The sequence below is a fragment of the Cygnus olor genome, chromosome 24, assembly GCF_009769625.2.
Source record: "Cygnus olor isolate bCygOlo1 chromosome 24, bCygOlo1.pri.v2, whole genome shotgun sequence".
Taxonomy (NCBI): domain Eukaryota; kingdom Metazoa; phylum Chordata; class Aves; order Anseriformes; family Anatidae; genus Cygnus; species Cygnus olor.
In genome coordinates, this window is record NC_049192.1 from 1,746,029 (window position 1) to 1,761,479 (window position 15,451).

General features: G+C 52.2%; 1 protein-coding gene across 5 annotated transcripts in view; it reads left to right on the forward strand.

Moving 5' to 3' along the window:
• The window catches only part of PLXNA2 (plexin A2), a 160,975-nt gene that overhangs the window by 13,681 nt on the left and 131,843 nt on the right, over nucleotides 1-15,451 (forward strand). For all 5 annotated transcript variants that reach the window (XM_040535550.1, XM_040535552.1, XM_040535553.1 and 2 more), the window contains exons 2-3: nucleotides 6,390-7,644; nucleotides 8,493-8,675. In XM_040535550.1, coding sequence (XP_040391484.1) covers nucleotides 6,457-7,644; nucleotides 8,493-8,675 — 1,371 coding nt within the window. In that variant the 5' untranslated portion in view covers nucleotides 6,390-6,456. The remainder of the gene's footprint in view (nucleotides 1-6,389; nucleotides 7,645-8,492; nucleotides 8,676-15,451) is intronic.

A 15,451-nucleotide genomic window follows, 5' to 3' on the forward strand; every position in this document is an offset into this window, starting at 1 on the left:
CTGTTTCTTTTCGCCCCAGGCCTGTTGGGATCTGTGTGCTCAAAAGGGAGACTGGGGGAAGAGGTTGCCTATCCGGTATGCATTGTGTAAACAACATCCAAAGGCTGGACAATATGAACGAATTTTGTGCATAATTCATGCAATCGTGTTTGTTATCAGGGAAATGCCTTTTCGTGGCTGAGTTTCGCTCTTCCTCTCCTCTTCCTTGTCCCAGGACTGGAGGAAGCAATGATCACAATGCTGTGTTTTGCCCTCTTAACTTTTTCTCAGAAGTCTGGTGAGCCCGTCCAACACCCAGGGGCTGGGGAGTGGGCGAGCAGCAAAGCAAGGGTGGGGGGCAGGAAGGTGGCTGCTGTCTGAAACGCAAGGGGCTTGGTGTGCATGTAATCCTTTGGGAATGGCTTGGTGTTTGCTGTCCCTCTGGTTTGATAACTTCTGCTTTGTCCGCTCTCACCGAGGAACACTGTGGATGAGGCTGGGGCTTGCAGCTTCTGTGTTGTTGGCTGCAGAAATGAGGCAGGGGGCTTGTTTTCCCACAAAATCGGATGTAAAAAAGGTTTTTTCTCATCCTGAGTCAGGAGGGTTTTCAGGATGGAAGCACAGAGCCAAGCTTTGCTCTGGTGACACTTCTCACCGGACACGTGTGCATTGCACCCACTGTGGGTGAAGCACCCGTGGGCTGGCAGCGGTGTCCCCGCCACCAACACTTGCCAGAGCTGCCGGGCACCTCGCTGGTGATTTACAGCTTGCTTTTACTGTTCGAGCAAAATCCTTCTAAAAATAAACAAAAGGTGCTGGGAGTCCTGGTCATTGCTTTATGTTAGGAAAATGTAATTACTTCACACTGAGCAGGCTGGGGCAGGGCTCTTGGGCAAGGGCTCAGCAGCGGGGACTCCCCCGGGTGCTAAGAACCGAGCAGGCAGGGCTGTGACCAAACCCCGGGTTTGTGTTGGGAACTTCCCAGCGCTCGCTGATGCTCAGATCAGACAGTTTGGCTCAGATCTGTTGTCTAATTAAAACACAACAAAACGCTATTAATTATTGTGAGGTCTTTCTCCACGGCTGACAAATGTCCTGAATATCACGTCTTTGAAGGAGATGCAGTGATTTATCACTGCAATAGCTCTAATGGCTGGAAATATTTCATAGAAAGATTTCTGATCAGCTCCAGGAGGGAAGCAGAGCAGGAGTGTTCTCACTACCACAAAGTGGACAACTCTCTGCTTTTTTGCCCTTGTTTTGCATGACAGATACTGTATGGAGTCAATGTGAAGAGGAAGGATCGGGCTGGTGCAGGGGTGAGGTTGGTCCAAAGGGTTTGCTCTCGTGTTTTTAGTTTATATAGTGCAGCCTGCCCTTTCGGTGACCCTTCCTATAATTCTGGGGGGTTTCTGGCAGGCTGGTGACCTGCAGGGGAGGTCAGGGGAGCGAGCCAGCCTGCTGCCCCGCTCCTGGCCTCACGGCAATGAATCTTACAGGGCTATAAAAAGCAAAAAGGGCAGAATCCACCTCCAGCTTAGAAAATAATCACGGCCCTCTACTCCCCCAGCTGCCAGCCCTACCATTTCTCATGAGGCTCCGTCCTGTGAGACAGCTCCCCAAACCCGCCCGGCCCCGGGGGAGCACACCAAGCTTTATGGTGTGCCGGAGCCATTTGGGGGGTGCTGGCTCCTGTGCTCACCGCGAGGCTCGGCACCAAACGTGCCCTGCAGGAGCAGAGGTGAGCCACGCACTGGAGCAGGTCTCGTTGGGCAGCACAGAGCCGGGGAAGCGCCTCCAGCACCTCTGAGACCGGGTGCGTGGCCAGGCAGGGGACAGCGAGGTGCTGCCAGGTGGCACTTGGGGACCCTCGTGGGGATGATAACGGCCGTCGGACCGCGAGCAGCTGAGACCTCGGTGGGAATGGGGCAGAGGCACATGCTGGCCGGGGGCTTGCGTCTGAATTACTGCCTAGGAGAGCAGCCCTGCCCCTGAGAGAAGATAGCAGTGCCACGCAGAGAAGGCAGCTGCTGCACTGATGACATCAAAATTGTTCCTTTGATCCGTCATTTTCCATGGGAGATTCTCTTCTTTTTATTTGGCTTTAATTTCCTTTTTTTTTTTTTCCATGTGCATAAAATACAACTAATGACAAACTGTGGTGCCTGTGAGTGACTGACAGCTGAAATAAGAGAAATGACTAATCATGCCTCCTGAAGCCCTGTCGCATGGAGATTAAATGAGCCCTTTTTTCTTCCCCCCTCAATGAGAATCATGGGCATTTGAATAATAATATTATAGTCTCCATTAGGATGACAGTGGGGGAAAAAAATCGGCTCAGACCTGTGATTATTCCTTCAATCTAATAATTATTTAAATACCAGATAACTCCTTTCAGCCTAATTGAGGTCTTTCAGCTGCTTGGGTTTATATTGTGTCCCTGAATTTACTCTCTTTTTTACCTTGCGTTACTAATAGCTTCAGATTGCTTTTAAAGCCATATTTTAAACTCACTTCCAAAAAAAAAAAAAAGGGGGGGGGGGGGGAAATTAATGGCCCAAGGGTATTAAGAGCCAGAGTTAAAAACACCTACTGTCTCTTTTCCCTGGTGTTTAACTCTCCTGCCACGCTTTGCCATCCCTGACCTCTGCCATAGATTTTCCTCTGGTGCTCCGTGCCATCCCAACCATGTTCTGTGCCACACGTGTCCCCCTGCGTGCCCTGTCCCACCCATGTTCCAGCTCCTTTGGGCAGGGGAGATGTCAGTTCACGGCCATGCTCTGTCATCTCCAGATGATGTTTGAAAGCACAGATTCTTCTTCCTAGATGATCTGTCCTGCCGCCGGCAGCGGCTGCTCCCAGTGCCCTGCCGACCCCTCGTTGTAAGGCGCTGCCTGCAGGCTGGACTTCAGCTGACAGCTCCGCCGCAGTGCGAGGCGGGCTCGTGCTTCTGGGCTGTCTGCAGGGGGAAACCCAGCTGGGAAAACATCAAGCTGCTGCCATCCAAGTGAAGCTCTTGTCCCATGCATACATACAAAGGAAGATCTTTAATGTCTAGTTGGTGCTGCTCTTTTCTCACTTTGGAATGAAACAACTCTTTCAAAAATGTGAAAGCAGGTGAACCGCTGTGTCCAGAGCTCTACAAGAGTCTCTTGATTCTTTGCAGAATTTCCTTTTCTTTCTGAGCCTCCCTTGAGTCCCAGAGCCCTCTGTCCCAGAACCACCTCCTCCTTTCCCTGCGTGCCCATGGCCCCTCAGTGTCCTGCCTTGGCCACTTGGCCGTGTTCCCAAGGGCGAAGATGCACGTGGTTGTGGACCCTGCTGCGGGCACCAGCAGCCCTCTGAGCAGAGCCTTGGGAGCTGCTTGCTTGTTGTCCTTCTGGAAGCTTCTCGGGGCAGAGACCAGCTTCAGGGTGCTCCCCCAGGAGCTTGGCAAGGAGAGCAGGGATGGCTGAGCCGCGGGGCAGTGGTCGCTGCGGTGCCACCCTGGGACCCCCACTATCGCCGCAGCAAGAAGAATGCGGCTGTGTTCGGGTGGGAGCTGGCAGGGGCAGAAACTGCTTCAGCCAGAGGTAGAAATCAAGAAGCTGGAAATAAGAAGCAAGCAGCCGGGGAAATGTATCCCTGAGCAGAATGAGAAACCCATTATCGTGCTCCTTCCCCTGTCTTGTCAGTGACACTGAAACGTGCAGCGCGGGGACAGAGCTCCTTTGTCACCTTTCAGAAACACCCGTCTCCAGCTCCCGGCGTTAACAAGCCTAAAGAGCGGCCATTCGGTGACACTCGCTTATGAGCTCGGTGTAGGTTTTCAGCAGCATGAATTATTTTAAATACCAAAACCGAGATCAGCATCAATCAAAGCGGAGGCTGCCGACAGCCCCGACAGCTGCGTGTGGGGCGCGCGAGGGAGTAGCCTCCTGCGTGCGGCGCCAGGCGGGTGAGGGCAGGCAAAGAGGACTGATGCCAGGAGGGGTGCGAGTGAGGGAGATGCGATCCCTGTTTTCTAAGGTTTTGCTGTGGTTTAAATCATGTACATCCTCATACAAGCTTCCCCCTGGATTGCAGAGCCACAGAGGAGGGCAAGAGGGAAGGTGGCTCATCCTCTGCATCATCCCAGGGCTGGTGTGATCCTACGGTGCTGTGCGGTGGTGGAGAGCATCTGTCCCCAAAAGAATATGAGATAGATCCCAAGATCATCCATCCTGGCGCATGTAAGGAGTGCAGAATCTGGGATAAAGGAGAACTTTGTGATAGTTTTCTGAGTCCAGGTTGTTGAATGCATCTGTGGTGATGAGCAAGGCTGAGGTTGAGCTGGGAGCCCAAGTCAGGGTCAGCAGCAGGTCTGGAGATGGTACCCAGGGGAGATGCAAGCCAGTGACTTCCAGGCACATCCCTGCTGCCAGGAGAGGTCCCCAGCCCCCGTGCAGGGATGTTCTGGGGGCTGATGTGAGCTGCCCACCTCCCGTGAGCACTGAGCAGCTCCACCAGCTGTGTCCTTGCAGTGTTTCAGGGTGCTCAGCTGGCAGCACTTCCAGCAGGTTTGCAGGAGCCCAGGGAGGTGCAGGCAGCACACGGCTGAGCTGGGAACCAAGCATGGGATGGTCCATGCCAGGTCCCCCTTGCACGAGACAGACACAGAAATGCATAGGTTTGCGTGGTCTCCAATGCCTGTTGTTGTTAGCAGTTTGCCCTCTCGCTGGAGGTGCTAAATGCCGAGCAGAGCAGGCAGAAAGGTTCTGAATGTCCTGCTGAGCAGCTGCGGTGTCCCCGTGTGCACACTGCCCGGAAGGGCGGACGAGGAGCTCTGCTGTAAACATGCCTCACGCAGCCGAGGCCGGCGCTCGTTTCCTAAGGAAATTCCAGGCTCGTGAGTCCTGCCTCGGCCTGCCGGCTGTCGGGCAGGCAGGAAGGGGCAGGGGCCAGCGGGCTCCGGCACCCTCCCAGCGCCCGTGGCTGCGGTGCTGGTGGGGGGGGAAAGGTTCAAGGTGCCGGCGACTCCGGGCTGGGGCTGGGCATCAGCAGCTAAAGAAGAGCAGGGCTCTGCTGACCCCGTCCTGCTTCATTAAGGGTGATGCTGGGGTAAGGCTTGGGTGTGTGCCCTTCCCTGAGTGTCCAGAAAGGACAGAAGGGATGAGCTGTTTTCAACACGATGGAGCGCTTGCTTTAAATCCCTGTGTAGCTCTTCCTGTGGCAGCAAGAGCTCTAAAGCATTCTTAGGTCATTATCTCTTCTGATTGTCCACCAGTCGTCTGCTGGGAGGAAGGTGGGTTTAGTGGTTACTCGTGCTCGTGGGGTGTGCGGTGGCTGTGCTGCCCCACGGTCTCCTTGCCTCTGCCCAAGACCATGTCTTGTACTGCTGAGTTCCTCTCTGTGATAATTTTGGGTGGCTGGTGGTGGGAGGGAATTTAAGGACCACATAAAATGTTTTCCCCAAATTGACGCTTTCTGTTAAATAATAATAATAATGTCTTCCATGCCTCTTTGCCACAGAGATTGTGGCCAGAGTTATCCAGCTCAAGTCTTATTCCTTCGCCTTGTCCTCACATTCTCACCCAAATGGCCACGTCATGCAGAGGAAGCCCTTCTGATGGTTATCCACAGAGCTGTTAGGAAGGGCACAGGGACAGTTTGCTTGGCATGCGTCTCTGGGACAGTGTCCAAGCTGCTTTGCATAGGTTTTCATGATCACCTGGAAGTTTTGTTAGAGCAGGAAACTTTTCCGAGCTTCCCAAACTGGTAGTTTCTCCCCTGCACGTGGTGCTGCTGGCTCCATTTGCATCTCATCTACCCGACGTGTGCCTCCACCCCAAATCAGCTGCTTTTCGGCAGCAAAGTGCCTTCTAAAGGCTGAGAAAAAGGCTGCCTGAAAAGCACCTGCGCAGGTAGTGCTGGCTCGGGGGAGTGGTGGAGAGGAGTTCCTGATGGCTTTGATGTGTGCGTGCTCACTGCACTCGCCTGCATGAGATTTCTTTTGCAGGTTTTCAAATTAAGTCATAGAGGATTTAAAGGTAGAAAACACCTCTTATTTCCTCAGCTGCTTCCAACAACATACCCTGCAGGAGACATCCTTTTAGCCAAGATTGCAGATTGATGGTTGGGTGTGTGAACTGCGGGCTTTGTCTTGGGCTGAAGCTGCTTATCCCCTCCCATGGCTGAGCAGAGCACATTACGAACAGCTAAACCACGTAACAAATTAAAACAAATTAACACGCAGAGCCTGAACCAAGTGGCAAAACATCAAGCCTGAACTGTTTACCAATAAGTAAGGAGACCTGCTTAATTCTTGTTGGGCTTAGAGATGTCCTCACTTTATCTCAAGGACTGGGTAATTAGAAAGCCTCCTTTGAATTTTATCTGCAGGCACACTGGGTCTAATCCTTTGCTCTGTCTGGTTTTCTTCTCTCCCCTAGAACCATGTGAGGGACGTTGCTGGGGCACAGGACACGCGCGGGGAACACGAGGTTTGCCTTTCCCAGGATGGATCAGAGGAAGAACTGGCCTCGGGTACCGGACTCCGATGGCTGGTCGGTGGCTTTGCTCTGTCTCTTCCTGGCATCGCTGTCCCGAAACGTGTCCGGCAGCGCCTTGTTCAGCACTTTCCACTCGGAGAACCGGGACTGGACTTTCAACCACCTGACTGTGCACCGAGGTACCGGAGCCGTTTACGTGGGAGCTATCAACAGGGTTTACAAGCTGTCGGGTAACCTGACCATTTTGGTGGCTCACAAAACCGGCCCCGAGGAGGACAATAAATCCTGCTACCCGCCCCTCATCGTGCAGCCATGCAGCGAGATCCTGACGCTCACCAACAATGTCAACAAGCTGCTGATCATCGACTACTCCGAGAACCGGCTGCTGGCGTGCGGCAGCCTCTACCAGGGGGTCTGCAAGCTGCTGCGCCTGGACGACCTCTTCATCCTGGTGGAGCCCTCGCACAAGAAGGAGCACTACCTCTCCAGCGTCAACAAGACGGGCACAATGTACGGCGTGATCGTGCGCTCGGAGGGCGAGGATGGGAAGCTCTTCATCGGCACGGCGGTGGATGGGAAGCAGGATTATTTCCCCACCCTCTCCAGCCGTAAGCTTCCCCGGGACCCAGAGTCGTCAGCAATGTTGGATTATGAGCTCCACAGTGACTTTGTCTCATCCCTGATTAAAATCCCCTCAGATACCTTGGCCCTCGTGTCGCACTTTGACATCTTCTACATCTATGGCTTTGCCAGTGGCAATTTTGTGTATTTTTTGACTGTCCAGCCAGAGACCCCAGAGGGTGTCTCCATCAACTCTGCCAGTGACCTCTTTTACACGTCTCGCATCGTCCGTCTCTGCAAGGACGATCCCAAATTCCACTCCTACGTCTCCCTGCCCTTCGGCTGCGTCAAGGGGGACACGGAATACCGCCTCCTGCAGGCAGCCTACCTTTCAAAGCCAGGAGATGTGCTGGCCAGGTCCCTCAACATCACGGCCCAGGAGGACGTCCTCTACGCCATTTTCTCCAAGGGACAGAAGCAGTACCATCAGCCACCGGACGACTCCGCGCTCTGCGTCTTCCCCATTCGCACCATCAACGCCCAGATCAAGGACCGCCTGCAGTCCTGCTACCAGGGCGAGGGCAACCTGGAGCTCAACTGGCTGCTGGGGAAGGACGTCCAGTGCACCAAAGCGGTAAGGATGCCCTTGCAGTTGACTCTTGTAGCCTTTGGTATTAACACAGGGCCCTGTGGTGTATGAGTTGCAGGACAGGATTAATCTTTCCATGCCTCAGTTTCCCCAAACATAGATGGATGTAGCAGTCCTTTTCCTTTTTAATCCCTATTGTTATCAGGCAGTCAGTGATGACAGTGAAAGGAAGGGATAGCACTGAGGCAGACAAATAAAGGTGTGCCGCTTGTCGGAAGGGTTTGCTGTTCCCTGCCTCGGGCTCTGGGAGCCGGAGGAAGGCTCTCACCCTTCCCGCAGCAGGAGGGTGGTATCAGCAAACCAACAAATGACAGTTGCATCTTTTGTGGTTTCCTTCAGCTTATTTCTTTAATCTTGATCACACGCAGATTGTTCTAGGGCTGACTTGAGAATCCCTGGGGCCTTCTTTTGCCAAGCATATTAAGTTTGGCTGCTGGGAGGAGATAAACGGGTAGGTTAAATGAAATGCAAGAAGGAAAGGAAAGCACTGGCTCGTGCAGGGGAGAGTTATCCCATCGCGGTTGCGGCTGAATGTGTCTGAGCCCTTGGCAGTTGCTGAACGTCCCTTGTGGAAAATAAGCGAGTGGATTACAGTCAGTGTGATGGGGAGCAGCCCTACGGCACTGCCCTGCTGCGTGGGAGAGACCGTTGAGACCCCACGGGGATCTGCTGGGGGGCTGCACTCCCTGCTGCTGCCTGGGAGCGGGGGAAACGCCCCACGGCCCCGCCAGCCCCATGGCCCTACTCCCCCCACCGCCTGCTCCCCTCTCTGGGAACCGGCTGCTCCATGCCCTGAGCTTCACTCACGGCTGCCCCTAATCTTCTCTTTCCAGCCCGTTCCGATCGACGACAATTTCTGTGGGCTCGACATCAACCAGCCCCTGGGTGGCTCGGTGCCAGTGGACGGGGTGACGCTCTTTACCTCTAGCCGGGACCGGATGACTTCTGTTGCTTCATACGTTTACAACGGCTACAGCGTGGTGTTTGTGGGGACTAAAAATGGCAAGCTGAAGAAGGTAAGGTTATTTCTGTGGCTTTGGAGAGCCAGGATCCATTTTTCTTTGCTATTGGGAATCTCTGATACCTGTGGCTGCTGCTGTATCTTGCCAGTATTTCCCAGCATGAAACTGGGAGCCAGTAGGGAGCAAAAATTGGAGGGCTTGGGTCACAGCCCTGAACTGGTGTGGCTGTTCATCCATCAGCGCTGTCAGTGCAGAGCAGAGTTGTTGTGGTTTCTTTTGAAGCAGAGGTGTTTTGAAGCAGCCTGGTCCCAGAAAAGGGACTGGACGGGGCCATGCGGCTCCGCGTGCTGTGCAGCATCACAGCTCTGGAGCATCCCTGCCGTCGGGCTGGGAGCAGCCCCTTGCTGTGCTCGCACCACCACCTTCCTTCAGCAGCGGGTCAATGCGGGTCTCAGCACCGGGCCAGCTCTTTCACACGCTGCCTGTCTGTATATTACAGTATTAGCCTGTTTGTTTGTTGGGTTTTGCGTTGTTTTTAGCATTTGATCATTCAGAGAACTGTGGTGTGTGTTCGTGGGGCTGTTGCAGAAATTACCAGGGCAATAATGGGCTGGGCTGGTCAGAGGGAAGTGAGGAGCTGGCTCGGTTTGTGGAGTGCGGCCAAGAGAGCGAGCCTCAGCGAACCGTGCTCAGAGGTCTCGGATATTTCCCTTTTTGGGACACTCTGATGGAAATCCTGCAGTAGTTTTGAGTTGTTTCACAGCAATCCTTCTGCAGTTTGTGTAGAAAAACGAGCATGAGAGCTTTTGGGGTTTGCTTTGGTGATGGCAATAGCGCTGACGGTGGCAGATTTTGGGCCATGGAATGGGTTAACTTGGCTGCACTTGGAAACCAAGCCGCAGGGCAAAGTCCTCCTGCTCTGTGCCTCCCTCTTCCCCCAGACAGCTGGATGACTGATCCAGCCTGGAAGATAAAATTCCTCACCCTTTGCATCACAAAAGCTGGGGCTAGTTGCCTAGGGCTAAGAAGGTCTCCACGCTGTTTTCTTCTCCCAGCAGCAGGAGCTGGGGGACCACTGGGTGGGTTTTAAGGTTCTGGAGTTGAATCGGGATTTTTCCCCTTCTATTTCCCCCAAACTGCTCTTCAGTAAGTGGGCTACAAAGGCTGGTCTGGTCAATTACCCATCTGTTGAGTGTGGTCCTCAGAAGACCTATATTGCAACTGAGTGTGGAAATGGCCTTGGGGACACGGAACTGGGACCAGGTGCTGGAGAGGACCCCCCTTGCTGTGCTTCTCCAGCACAGCTGCAGCTGGAAGCCAGCTCCCCGGTATGTGCAGACACTGGGTCCGGCCCCAGCAAAGCGAGCCTCAGAGATGCTGCTCTGGAAAGCTGAGATCCTTCAAATTACACTAACACGTGAAAGGCAGCATTTGGTGAACCTGCTAAATGTAGACCCTGCTCCCCTGTGCCATGGAAAGAGTTAACAAATGTAATCAACAGCAGGTTGTTAATTTTTTGTGTCCTTAAGCAGCAGGGAATTTCTTTCTCATCTATCCAGGAAGATACAAGGACGGGCAGATACTACACTTGAATGTCTGCATCATTTTAATTACATCAGTTCATTAATATTCATTCGGCACTTTACAAGTGCTGAGCAGTAGTAAATTAGGTGCCTCCCTGGTGCCTCTCAGCTGCACTGGGGCAATGCTGAACGTGGGGGAGAAGGGGCTCGAGCAGAGCCCCCCTGTCCCTGCGCAGCCACACAGGGGGCGCCGGCTTCTCCTGGCCGAGGGGATGGAAGAAGCACCCTCAGCATATTGCAGATGCATATGCTACCGAGCTGTGCAGGCTGCCGTGGTACTTGCTGTTCAGTGTTTTGGGGGGAGTCGGGGAGGTGCCTCATTTAGAGGCAGTTAGAGCAAACAGCTTGTGCCTGCACACTAGGTATTTACTGTAGCGTTGCATTAATTATGTAGGATTACAGAATAAGCGTTCTCTCCAGCAGGGTTTAATTCCTTGTGCTAGTCTACATTGAAGACCCACTTAAACATCTACCTTTCTGATGCAAAGTTAATCTATTTATGCCCATCCACTTCACTGCCTTGGGCAGGAAGGGAGCCGTGCGGGGCTGGGGGAGGAGGGAAGTGGGGATGGTCCAGGCTTTACCTGCTGTTGGAGCTGGTGGCGAACAGGTGCTGAGAAAATTGGTTCATGTCTCCAGCGAGTCTGTTCCAGGCGTTTGCTACAGTCAGCCTTCGGTGGCATCTGCCAAGCACCTTCTCGACATGCATCAGCGTGGTGTGCTGCCGCTCAGCCCCGTGCCTCCTGTTACCCGTATCGCTGCCCTGTCCCGTGCTGCATGGGGCTGGGAATGCTCTCTGTCTTCTGGTCCTGCCCACGCTTTCAGTAAATCTATTCCCTTTTGGCACGTGAGTTTATCTTTTATGTGGCCTAAGAGGCTGTATGAAGCATGAGGAGCAGCTTTGCTGTGAGCTGAGGGGCTCCTGGGGCATTTGTTGCCCTGGTGGTCCCTGGATCCGTGCGTGCTCCACCACCAGACATGTCCGTGAGGGTGCGGGATGCTCAGGGCTGTAAACATTTCTGTCTCTCCTTCTCTGTATGTGAAATGAGGACAGTAAAAATGTGCATACTTCTGTAAGTGCCAGAGATTTACAGATAAACACCTCTCCTCCGTCTCACCACCCTGCACATCTACCTACACAACGATGTCTGAGAGCTGCGTCATGCCTATTCCCTCTCCCGCAGTTGTTGATTTACTTTGGAAGCGAGCTGGCGGCTCAGTCTGGGATTTCAACGGAGAGACTTTTGTGTAGCTGCAGGAAAGAAGTCAGGGAGCCAGCTCTGAAATCTCTTACATTTGTCTGTGCTTCCCCCGTGAGAGTTCACTGCTGAAAACTCCGTGTTATCTCACTGCTGTCCTTCCTGTTAGCCACTCACCTGCCCGCCTCGTGCGCGTCCCCCTGGGGGCAGCTGCTGCTGTGGCCTCTGCCCCGAAGGAGCTGGATTGTTAAGGTCCCCAGGCCCCTATTTTTTCCAGCCCTACCCCTTTCTCTGTTTCCTGGGGTGTGTCTGAAGCGCCTTTCTCCAGCTCCAGCAGGGGCTGGGACCTGTTTTGTGCCTCTCTCAGCCACCTCGCGCAGCCGGTGCAATAGCGCGTGCACCTCTCTGCACTGTCCTTGCTGAAGGGAAAAGAAAGAGTCAATAGATCCATTCGTCATTCAAACCCTGTGCCGGCAGAGGAATTTGCTCACATAGCACTGGCTCATCCAGCCTGACACCCTGCCATGGGATTTGCCTTGGGCAGGGGGTGCTCAGTGCCTGTGGCCGCCCAAGGGGCACATGCTGCAGGATCGCTCCTGGGGCTGCACCCTGTGCACGAGGCCCCATGGCATGGGAGATGAGCGAGCAGCTTGGATCCCCAGCAGCCTCCTGTTTTTGAGAATTACCCACCCTCAGCAGTTTTCTCTAAGTGGGTGAAGAGCAAATGTGCTGATGAGGCTGTGACCTTCCGGATAAAGCACGGTACGCGGGGTCCTGCTCTCTCCGCAGCTTGGTGCTCTGGCTCTCCTGCAAAGGGCTCGGCTTTGTGGCTGGGGGAGCAAAGTGGGTAATGGGATCATATTAGAGATGTAACTGCTCAGAATTGTGGCTTCCTGCAATAAAGCAATTTTCATCGAGCAAAATTAGAAGAGACATTAATGCAACAGTTAACAGCAACTAACTGCTGGGGGGAGATGTGTCGGCTTGCTTGCTCTGTTTATGGGCTTTATACAATTCCATCAATATTGATGTGTGATGCCTTTGATTTTGACACTAATCATTGCTATGAATTAAATTTGCAGCCATATAATTAGGACTGCTATTAATAGGGCCTCAAGCTAAGCACTGCTGCGTTAGTTGTCTTTTTCCTGATGGAAAACGGCATCCACGGAACTCAGCTAATGTGGTTTGCCTGGTAGATGCTGAGACTGATGTGAAGATTATACTTGCTATATTTAGAGGGGCTCATCTGAAAGGCAGATGAATGGGAAGGGTCAGACTCTGAGGTTTCCTGAGAACTACACTGGAGTCACTCATAAACTTCCTAGCAGTTTGCTGCATTTCTCTTCAGGTGCAAAGGCTTAGTGGGAGAGAGCAGGGTTGCAAGAAGAAAAGAGTAAGCCTCAGTTGTCAGGCCCGAAGGGCTGCTATTGCAAGCTTTTTTCCTGTTTTAGCTGCCCTTGTGCAAATCTTTCCGTTTATTTCTCCTACCCAATGCTGTTTCAACTCTCTGTCCCTGTGCATGCCCGGTTTCATCTCAGCAGGCTGAGCACAGTGGCTGGTTGGCAGCATGGCTCACCACTAAAAATCAATCTTGTATTTCATCCCAAGAGGTGTGTTTCTTATTACATCTAATAAATCAGTGAAGTGCCCTTCATTCAGCTTGTCAATGGAGGACATTGTTTGTGATCAAGAATAAATAAATGTCTCTTCTATGTCTGACAGTGCACAGTCCAAGTATTATTTTGCCGTCATGCTGTTTATGCCTGCTCTGGACAAATCTCAGTTCCTGCAGTGGCTCGGAGCCTCGCTGTGCCTTGGGAGGTCTAGGACACACTTCCCAGCACTGCCTGAGTTCCAGCTATCCAGGGCAGGCCCAAAGGCTGCTCTCCGCATCCAGAGATTGCTTCTACAAAGCCAAGTGCTCTGCGTTGGCTGTCTTCGGTGTCCTTGGTGTTACAGACAAGAACTCAGGATTGGGGGTTGGTTATTCCAGGTGCCAGGAGGTGAAGGGGATGGTGTTTGCATCTCAATTCATGCCTGATCCTCCTGGACAAATGGGGTCAGTCACTGTCCTACACAACCGTAGCACACTGTCCCAGTTACCCTTGTACATGGCTTGAATCAATTCTGGTGTGCAAGGTCACCCGAGAGGAGCTGGTTGGGATCTGTCGGGAGGAAAAGTACTACAGAAAAATAAGTAGTGCTGTGCCCGGTTTTCATGTTTGGAAATGGGATCATGCCTACCTGTTGAATGCCCGATGCACAGCGCATAGTGCTGTCTGTCCTTGCTTTCAGCAAACCCCCGCCGTTGTAGGGGACGGTGATAACTGATGGGCTGACACAGGCAGGGGAAAGGTGAACTTCTGAGTGTATTGTTATGTCTTGGTATGCGATGGTTTTATTCAGCCTGGATGATCTAATTTGTTCCATTAGTGGGAATAAAATAGATGTTTCACAATGAAATATATGTCTGGACCTGTCCTTATCTGACTTCATTCTACGGATAGTTATCTCATCCTTTTAATTTATCCTTAATTATCTCCTCCACGCACATTCTTGGAGCACTTTAGGAAAAAAGTCAGTTGCATCACTGTGTAGAGAAGCCAAGAGGACATCGGGCTGTTATTGAAGAGATGAAAGTCATCTGCTCACAGCCTCCTTCCTGAGGAGTTTCCCAGTGCCGGCAGTCTGCTGCAGCTCGGTGATCCGTCCATCACGGGGACGCGGACCTCTGTGTCCCAGCAGAGGTGGTAGGCAGCAGGTGATTCTTGACTAAGCTTTATAATTGAAAGATCTGAGAAACAAGGCTCTGTTTCTTGCCCTAGGAAGTGAAATAAGGGGCATTTGGCATTATGTTGCTTGTGATTTGCTATGGTGCGGTGGGAGAAGGTACTCCAGCCTCAGACAGTAATTCCCCTTTGAGTGAAAGGGGGGCTCTCAGAGCATGGCCCTGGCAAACAGGGCCTCCAAAATCAGCGCCTCCAAAATGCCCAGAATTTTTAGTAGCCAGAAGCTGGAGCCTTACTTTATAACTGGAAGTTGTGCAAGGAAATATAAGAGGTCCCTTTGGACTGCAGTTTTGATGGAACGGTTGAGGAATGTCCCTACGGCCCCTTAAAGGCATGAAATTGGTCCTCTCTTCTCCCAGCACTGCCTCCCTCCTTCTGTTATCTGTTGCCTAGCAGAGTAAAATTTGAAGAAAAAAAAAAAAAGAGAATTTGAGATGTGTTTTATAGCTGCTGGAGAGCTAAGGGGCAGGACATGCTATGTGAAATCGAGCCAGGTGGGCTCGGAGTCTGCTTTCATCCGTTTCCTGGCTCAGGCGATGACGACTCTGGTTCTTACTCAGGTTCCTTGAAAAATCAGCTTGAAATCTGGAGTGCAGCAATTATGTTTTATTCGTTTCCAAACAAAGTGGAGCTAGTAGAGGCTGAAAGCAGCTCGTCTCTGAGGGCTCACCAGTCCTACCAGCGCCTCAAAGGCCGGGAGCTGCAAATGCTGGGAGGGTTTTCTTGTGATGAGCTCTTGGTGTAGGTTCTGTTTCTCTGGGGTTTGGTCCTGGCCCTTCCTTCAAATGCTCTTATTAATTGTCCTCAGCAGCACAAGTGCAGGACGAGCTCTTGTAGCCGTGCCCACGAGGTTGGTTCTCCCACTTGTGCATGTGTTGTTTTTTGTTTTGTTTTGTTTTGTTTTTTAACATGTTTAGAAGATGTTTAACCCCCATACTTTTTGTAAGAAGGGGTGTTATCTCCTTCATGAGGATGAAGTGAGGCAGAAGTTACTCTTCCTCCAGTTCATGCTGGAGGCAAAGCTACATTTTTCTGTATTTCAATAATGCATTTCTTGTTGGAGTCATCTTAGTGAAAAACATCAGGAAATACCAAACTACTTTGTGAATTCATGGCACTTTTTCTGACTGTTCGTTGCTTTCCTCTGGGTGTGAATCTGAAGAACTTGCTGTATTCTGGATGTTTTCTTGGCAGGGTTGGACTTCTGCCTTTCCATTTGTGAGTCAAGAAGTTCGTGCTTTCCTTAGGGTATATGT